At 40.4% G+C, this 9,603-nt stretch overlaps 1 protein-coding gene across 1 annotated transcript; it reads left to right on the top strand.

Annotated features, from left to right (window-relative positions):
• Positions 1-1,280: 1,280 nt before the first annotated feature.
• On the top strand, positions 1,281-3,917 carry LOC103948579 (subtilisin-like protease SBT1.5). The gene is given in 3 exon segments (XM_048563912.1): positions 1,281-1,986; positions 1,988-2,711; positions 2,714-3,917. Coding segments are annotated over 3 exon segments (2,367 nt in total). The 5' UTR covers positions 1,281-1,425; the 3' UTR covers positions 3,796-3,917.
• Positions 3,918-9,603: the final 5,686 nt, after the last annotated feature.

Genomic DNA, 9,603 nt, shown 5'->3' on the forward strand with positions numbered 1-9,603 from the left:
TTTGAAAATTTCACCCATCAATGCCCATGAACGTTAAATCAATTTGAAATTTTAATTCTTATGGAATTTAAAACAATCATTAATTAGCAAAATTGCAAGAAAAATAAGTAAGAAAAAAGAATTAAATAATAAAAGGAGAGTATAAGTGTATTTTCAAGTGGAGGGAGAGTGATAGAATTTTGCTAACATGTGTTGCTACTTTTTTGTCGGACCCATTATTTTTTAGGGCTAGATGTAGCTCGATTTTATGCTATCCAAAAAAGGAAGCTGTTAGTCCTAGTGGTGGATCTAGCCCTATTTTTCGGCTTGTTGGGGATGAAATTTCTTGCTAAGGCTGGAAATTTGATAGCCTTGTGGAGGATAAAGCCCCCATTGGGGATGCTCTTATCGTTAGGATGAGTTTTTAGGAGTTTGAAAATTAAAAAAGTGTGCCAAGACCTACTTAGGCATCCACCTAGTCTGACTAACCCTGCTTGGGTCGCGACTCTAACTTTGATAGAAAATCAATCATTTTCATTTTGTATTTTAATTTTTCAATAAAATGTAATAGACTTGTTGACTACTTCGATGAACACTTATTATATGTTTGGTGCCCATGTTTTTAATATATTCTAATATTTTATAATTTATATGTCATGTTATACGTTATTTATGTATTCTAATATAATTATGTATGTTTTATAAATATAAACTTATACTTATTTATACAATATATAATAAATTTACTTAAATTTTCCTAATCCGTATAGCCCCGTCTAGCTGCCTAGGCACTAGGCTCTAACCCGTTGCTTGACTAGCACTTAACATTTTTTAAAACCTTACTCTCGTAATATAAATATTTTTGTCATTATATTCATACATTATTGTATATTAAAAAAGTCAATTTTATACAATTGTTTTAGTTTTTTATGCATTTTTTTTATTTATGATCGTTAAATTTAAATAAATCAAATTTAAACTATGAACATAATTTAATAGAAGTGTGTGAGAAATAAAAAAAAATAATAAATAAAAAAAGTATGTTTATCATTCTTAGCATATAACCATGCATATCATACCCAGTAACAGGTATAATGCATCTCATTAATAACACGGGACAAGAGTACTATCAGATATACGACACACGATTGCGTACAATCTCAAACAATTATAGCACTCACTTCTTCCACGGTAGTACAGTCTAACACAATTCGATTGAATTGAATTTGAATGTTTTGGAGAAGCCTAAACAAATTAGTACCAAATAGTATAAAACCACCCACGCATCCACATCAACATCGAGACTGACCAGTCACGACCACCCAAACCCTCAACTTAACCATTTTATTATTATATTCATTAATATGTTTCATCCATAACTTATTAAGTAGCAGCAACTTTCCCACCACCTCACAGAGACACAGAGAGCTCTTCACTCTCACTCCAATGGCTTTCTCTCTCATCCATCTTCTCCTCTCTCTCATCATCTCTCTCTCCTCCCTATCCAACTTCTCAGCTTCTTCTTCTTCTTCTCCTGAAAATAATAATCAGAATGATGGTGGAAAAACCTTCATTGTTCAAGTCCAACCAGACTCCAAACCCTCCATTTTCCCAACCCACCATGACTGGTACTCCTCCTCCCTTTCCTCCCTCTCCTCCTCCTCCTCCCAACCCCCAACTATTCTCCACACTTACTCCACCGTCTTCCACGGCTTCTCAGCCAAGCTCTCCCCTTCCCAAGCCAACCAACTCCAGTCCCTCAGCCACGTCATCAGTCTCATTCCAGAGCAAGTCCGCCACATCCACACCACCCGCTCCCCTGAATTCCTCGGCCTCCGAACCACGGACCCGGCAGGACTTCTCAAGGAGTCCGACTTTGGGTCCGACCTCGTCATCGGAGTCATCGACACCGGAATCTGGCCCGAACGCCAGTCCTTCCACGACCGAGAACTGGGCCCCATCCCCACCAAATGGAAAGGCAGCTGCGTCGCCGGGAAGGACTTTGCAGGCGAACCTTTGCAACCGTAAGCTCATCGGTGCCCGTTTCTTCTCCGCCGGCTTCGAATCCACTAACGGCAAGATGAATGAGACCACGGAGTACCGATCCCCCAGAGACTCCGACGGCCACGGGACTCACACAGCCTCGATCGCCGCCGGACGGTACGTTTTCCCGGCGTCTACTCTCGGGTACGCCAAGGGAGTCGCAGCCGGCATGGCTCCCAAGGCACGGCTCGCCGCGTACAAGGTCTGCTGGAGCGCCGGCTGCTACGACTCCGACATCCTCGCCGCCTTCGACGCCGCCGTCGCCGACGGCTGCGACGTCGTGTCTCTCAGTGTAGGTGGCGTCGTTGTCCCGTACTACCTCGACGCCATAGCCATCGGCGCGTTCGGAGCCTCTGACGCCGGTGTCTTCGTGTCGGCGTCCGCCGGTAACGGCGGTCCGGGAGGGCTCACTGTCACTAATGTGGCTCCATGGGTGACAACCGTCGGCGCGGGAACTATTGATCGGGACTTCCCGGCCGATGTGAAGCTCGGAAACGGAAGAACAATCCCGGGCATGAGTGTATATTCCGGGCCGGGTCTCGCAGCTGGTCGGATGTACCCTCTGGTTTACGCTGATAGCGAAGGCAGCGACGGTTACTCCTCGTCCTTGTGTCTAGAAGGTTCTTTGAGTCAAGATTTGGTCAAAGGAAAGATCGTCGTATGCGACCGTGGCATTAATTCAAGAGCTGCGAAGGCGATGTTGTGAGGAAAGCTGGAGGGGTTGGAATGATACTCGCCAATGGGGTTTTCGACGGTGAAGGACTTGTAGCAGACTGCCACGTGTTACCCGCCACCGCGGTTGGTGCCGCCACCGGAGACGAAATCAGAAGGTACATCACAGCTGCATCCAAGTCCAAATCGCCACCTACGGCTACAATTGTGTTTAAAGGGACCAGAATCCGGGTGCGTCCCGCTCCTGTCGTAGCTTCATTTTCTGCCCGCGGGCCGAACCCGCAAGCACCAGAGATATTGAAGCCGGACGTGATTGCGCCCGGGTTGAATATACTGGCAGCTTGGCCGGATAAGATTGGACCTTCCGGTGTTGCTTCGGATAAGAGAAATACGGAGTTTAACATACTCTCTGGGACATCAATGGCTTGTCCACACGTGTCTGGTTTGGCTGCTTTGTTGAAAGCAGCCCATCCAGACTGGAGTCCAGCTGCTATTAGGTCGGCCCTGATGACCACGGCTTACACCGTGGACAACAGAGGCGAGACCATGCTGGACGAGTCCAGTGGCAATACATCAACAGTCATGGACTTTGGGGCAGGCCATGTTCATCCCCAAAAGGCAATGGACCCTGGATTGGTCTATGACATTACTTCTTATGATTATGTGAATTTCTTGTGCAACTACAATTATACCACTAAGAACATACAAACGGTCACTAGGAAGCTTGCAAATTGCAATGGGGCAAAGCGGGCTGGACATGCTGGGAACCTCAATTACCCTTCATTGTCTGTGGTGTTTCAGCAGTACGGGAAGCATAAGATGAATACGCATTTTATCCGGACCGTCACGAACGTGGGCGACCCCAAGTCTGTCTATCAGGTGAGGATCAGTCCACCGGCGGGGACGACAGTGACGGTGGAGCCGGAGAGGCTCGCGTTTAGGAGGGTGGGGCAGAAGTTGAATTTTCTTGTGAGGGTTCATGCTTTGGCAGTGAAGCTATCTCCTGGTAGCACAAGTGTGACGAGTGGTTCAATAGTTTGGTCAGATGGGAAGCACACCGTGACAAGTCCTCTGGTTGTGACAATGCAACAACCTCTCTAAGGTGCTTTGTGTGTAATTAGGGTTTTGGGTTTTAGGAATTTTGCACTCCTTGTTACAAAAATCATAAGTTATCTCTCTCTATATTTTTTATATGCATGTATAATCAGAGTGATGTTTTTCAAGGTTTTCTAGTCCGGAAAACTGTGGCGTTGGTTTGGTTTGTGGTAATCTTAAAAATCGAAAGCATTTGTAGAACGAAAACTTGTTCTGATTAGTTTGTAAGTTTGTTTTGGTCAAAGTTGCATGTCATCCGTTATACATCCGTGTAAGCATAGCACTCCGTCACGTATACTCATACAGAATGTACCCCGATGACGCAAATAACTAGTCACGAGATCAGTGTTATATTCATTCATATACTCCACACACAAGTATTTGTCGTGGGAATCGGATTCCTTCCTGAGTATAGGAGGCTAAGCCTCTTGAACAAAGGATTTGGATTGTTGAAATTTGATTCAAAGATTACAAATAGGAATCTTTCTAAAAATTATAATAATTGCAATTGTTGGATTAAATTTCAACGGTTCAAATCTTTGCTCAATAAGCTCAGTCTCTTAAGCTCAAGAGGGAATATGGTTCCTTTATCTTGCACATAGGCAAACTGCTGTGTCAGCTAAAACATTGAGATGAGATTAAGACAAGAATCATGTGGGGCACTTGAAACAGAAACTGGCTTAGTTCATATTTTGTTTTATTATATTTGGTAACTGCAAGACTTTTAGGTTGCGTAACTTTTGAGGTTTACATGAATGGAGTAGGATTCTTTACCTTTCTATTTCCATCCTTTTTTCTTTCATTCCTTCACATATTAATTTTTGTCTTATTATCTCTATAAAAAAATCAATAAAAAATGTTAACGTGGCTTAATCGTAATCGTTCAAATAGAGGGGGATGGAAGGGAGAGAGATTAGGAAGGTAGAGAATCCTACTTCCACATGGATACTAGTATGGTCCTAAACCTGCAAATTAAATTTAAAACCAAAAATAACACAAACTGGCTAGATTCTTAAGAGCAATTCCACCTCAAAAGACTTTGAGCCAGCACCCAGCCGATTTATCCACTCAGTGAACAGTAATAGACCCTAATGAACAGTCATAAACCAAAGCATCTCCACCCCTAAAAAAATGCGCTAGAACCCAGTCTAAAAATGCTCAGGCACAAACGATCTTCACCCCTAAAAAATGCGCTGGCACCCAGCCCATTTAAATTTTTTTATAAAAGAATAAATAAATAAAATAGTTTTAATTTCGGATAAGATTTGGGGGAAAACGTGGACCATTAATCTTTGATTGGATGATCCAGATCAAAACTAAAATTCAATTTTTTTTACCGTTGGAAATCCAACGGCAGACAGTGGGCAACGTCACCTACCCGGAGTGAGATGTGAGTGCACCTACACCACAGACCCCGCCTCTGAACAGTTGTCGGGTACTCATGCCCACGGCTGTGTGAACGCCACGTGCTAGGCGCAAAACAAAAAAGGGGTTGGTCCCTTGGTTAGTCAAGTTTGGGCTAGCCTGGAGACCAACTTGGGCTGGGTGCTAGGCAAGTTTGTGGGTTGGAGTGGATTTACTGAGTCCTAGCCTGGTTTTTTTACTGGGTGCCGGCCTAATGTGCCTCCGGTGGAAGTGTTTGTGAACACGAAAGTTCCTTGAAACAAGAAACAAGAATAACGTGTACAAAATAATATTTTTTGGTTTGATGATTTTGGGGTTACGATCTTTCTCAAATTTGGTCCTCTGATTCTATCTTCGTAGGGTGTAGGTTTGTGGATGAGTTGTTGATCCAAAGGGCCGTCGGGGCTTGATCTAAGGATGAACAGTTGATGAATGGATGAACACTTTCTTCAAGGGCCGTCGGGGCTTGATCTTGAATAATGGTTGTGTGGATTTGTTGAAGTTGTTGATCCAAAGGGCCGTTGGGGGCTTATGCTTAGGATGAACGGATGAACACTTTCTTCAAGGGCCGTCGGGGCTTGATCTTGAAAGAGGATTTAACGAAGAACGAAGAGAGCTTTCTTGATCCTTCGGAATTCTTGGGAATTTGGATGGTTGGAAGCTTTGGAGTTTCAAAGCTTCAAGGATTTGGGGAATTCCTCTTCTAATTTTGGAGTAGAGAAATGTATTTGTGAATTCCTTGATGCTTGATACCTTGATGGAGAAGCCTATTTATAGGCTTTGAGAATGAATCACCACCACAAAAATATTTTTTTTCCTTTCCAAGCACCATTGCCTAATTTTCCCACTTAATGCAATATTGAAATTGAAGTGGTGTAACTTATGGCCTAATTTCCCACTTAATACCATTTTAAACTTGAAGTGGTCTAACTTATGGCCTAATTTCCCACTTAACACCATTTTAAACTTGAAATGTGTATGCTTTGTCATTGCCCAAATGAGAAAAACTTGCTTTGATCTGTAATGGATTGAAGTGTGCTTGCCTTGTCATTGCCCAACATGAGAAGAAAAACTTGTTTTGATCCTCAATGGATTGAAATGTACTTGACTTGTCATTGCCCAAAATGAGAAGAAAAACTTGTTTAATCCTTCAAGGGTATTTCTTCCTATTTTGTTGAGTCACACGCCATGTGTACAATGTGTACAACATGTGGCGTATGCCATGTATGCCTTGACACGTCAAAACTTTAATGCATTGGTGAACATTTGTTTTACTGAAATTTCGATGTCTACAGTGCTCTAAGGGGTTACATTTTTCTACATGATGATCTAAGATGTTCTGTTATTCAAAGTTAAAGCCAATCTATTATGATGAAAATTTGAACAAAGAAGACCATAAACAAGAATCGTAGTGAACTCCGACTGTTGGTCTAGTGAAAAAGCAAGCAAAGAAATAGAGCTCTCAATCGAGTTCGAACTCTTATGGATTTATATTTTGGGATTACCAACTCTGCTTTGGCCATACTATTTGACCCTAGAGAGGAGATTAGTCTATCACTACTGTGTGGTGTAGATATTTCATTTAAATATCTGCACTTCTTATGTAGATACAGTGGCGGAACAAGGATTCGAATTTTAGTATCGAGAGAATTTGTCGAGTGTTGTTCATGCAACTTGTCAAGATATGTTTAGCTAGTATTACATCAAATACTTAGTAAGTACAAAGAGAGCCGTACAAAACATTCATAGGATCCTCAAAAGATCTTTATATGTATATTTTCTAAACTCTACGTGGTTATGAGACCACCTATGTCCAAATGTGCATCCATCTCTGTATATAGGTATACACGTGTGTTTTATAATTTTTCTGCATTCCCAAATGGATTACACTAACCATGAATAATTGTATACTTCAGACCAAATAAAAAAGCTACAATTTGCAAAGCATCAAGGCATTGTATACATTGTTGCATGCATAAATTTACTTCAGAAGTCAGAACGTTAAAATTTAGACGCTAATTTGAACAAAATGTCGTATACATTGATGCATACTTTGACATATATGCAAAGAGCGTTGCTAGACGCCCCATCGTGCTATTTTTTTACTCACATTATAATCACACCCACCATTAATTTTTTTTTTTTAATCTAACACTATCTTCCCATTAGTGATAGCAACCGTTCGATTTGGGAACAAAAATGTCATATCCACCCCCCTAACTACGAAAATTAATCATATTCATAATCGCAAATTAACTATCTAGATTATCCATAACTATACATGTCTGTAATGGAGTCCCTATCGGTTAACAGTTATATCCATCTTCGTTAATAAAAAAAAATGTATTCGTTCAACTAACGCTTTATAATTTAATAGATACTAATCCCGTCATTAAATATTCACATCCAAATAAACGTAACAATAATTTCTGGAAGTGTTCATGATAAGCCAAATATGATAGCATATTAAGGCATATTAGTCCCATGAAAAAAGAAAAGGAATGAGAAAAACAAATACAATAACCACTACAGGAGAAACACAAAAGAAATTTTTAAATAATTTCAATATGTGTGAATACTATACTGTATTGTTCGGGAACGGATATGGACCAAAGAACCCTATCTATAACCCTTACTTGAAATCTTAACCGAATAACATTCACAATTCTTATCCTTGGCTGTAAAATATTCGAATTTTCAATCTCAAATCCCTCTCATTTGAATGGTTATTCACAGTTATTGGATTTAATAGGTTTACTTGCCATCCGTACTTGCCACCCACCATTATTCCCTAACTATCCCTCCTACCCTAAGTTTTAAAAAATAAAAATAAAAAGACTGAAAAACTAAAAACACAAACCAACAGTCACAACGCTACTCACCCCAACTGATGACAATAAACCAGTTACAACCCCTCCTGGCGGCAACTCCTTTTCTCCTATCCGATGCCTTTGTTTCCTTCCTCTCTTTTATTTCCCCTTTCTGTCTTCCTCTCTCTCTCTCTCTCTCTCTCTCTCTCTCTGTGGCTTCCCACACCAAATCTATATTTAACACAGTAAACATCAAAACTGAAACTTCTTAGGAAGACAGGGGAAGGGAGGAGGAGGGAGAGAGAGAAACGGGCTGGGATCTTCATCCCATTTTTAAAAAATATATTAGAATCAATTTCAAATAGGGTATTTTGAGTGATAAAATAGAACAAGTGAGTGGCTTTTTGCAACATATATAACGTTAAGGAGATCAAATTTTAAAAATAAATTTGCAAATCAAATGATGTGTCACCAATAAAAAATAAGCATGTTAATTATATTTAAATAATAATCTAATCATCAATATCCACATTAATTGATTTACAAATTTGATCTTCTTAACATTACTCTCTGCAGCACTTATATGCAAGTCTAATGAAGATATCTAGCAAGCCTGTTGTTTGGGCTTTTTTATCACGATCAACTTAACTTGTTTGGGCTTTTTTTTTTCGGAATGCCTTTTAAGTTTCGTCTTGATTTGGTTTGAATTTCAGTCCGTTGACATATCTTACCCGATGCTCCTAGCTACAAAACCCAAAAGCGGTGATGAGGATCTGTCTGCCTAAAACTGAAGCATAATCAAGGTTTATGTACTCAAAAGGCAATTAATCCGTTTGATAAAAGCAACTTGGCCGGAAAAATGTCACTTATTAAGAAAGTGCTTTGCATCCATGTCGCATGATGACATGTCTTTGGCATGCTTCGTTTGGTTATTTGAAGAAGTTATTTTCGAATTTGTTTTCGAAGTTTGATGTTTCTAGCTTTCAGTGTAGTACTTGTAAGCCATCGTATTTTGTATTCTCCAAGTTTGAATAAAAGTTTAGATCCTTTTATGACCATTCATTCTAATGTATGGAGTCCTTCCAAGCACACTACTTTGGGAGGGGCTCATTCATTTGTTACATTTACTGATGATTGTACCCAAATGACACGGATTTGTCTTATGAAAACTAAAGACGAAAGTGAATAAATTGTTCCAAGGATTCCATAAAATGATTTAACTGTCAGTACAAAGCTTAAATACAAGTGTTTTGCAGTGATAATGAAGGTGAATATTTGGGGTACCGAATTGAACAAATACTTAGCCAATTGTGTTATTGTTCATTATACTACATATCCTTACACGCCACAACAGAATGAAAGTGGCAAACTAAAGAATCGACATCTCCTTGAGGTTGTTCGAGGTTCACTCTTGGAGAGTCATGCGCCATTGCAGTATTGGGGGAAACTCTTTCGTCCACTGCCTACTTGATCAACCGGTTCTCTCTAGTACATTCGATTTTCGTACCCCTTATGCAGTCCTCACCTAGCATGTCCAAGCGTCATCCTCAACCAACCTCCCTCCACATGTGTTTGGTTTTACTACTTTTATTCGTCTTTA

The sequence above is a fragment of a genome, unplaced genomic scaffold (assembly GCF_019419815.1).
Source record: "Pyrus x bretschneideri cultivar Hongxiangsu unplaced genomic scaffold, Pyrus_bretschneideri_v1 Contig37, whole genome shotgun sequence".
NCBI lineage: Eukaryota > Viridiplantae > Streptophyta > Magnoliopsida > Rosales > Rosaceae > Pyrus > Pyrus x bretschneideri.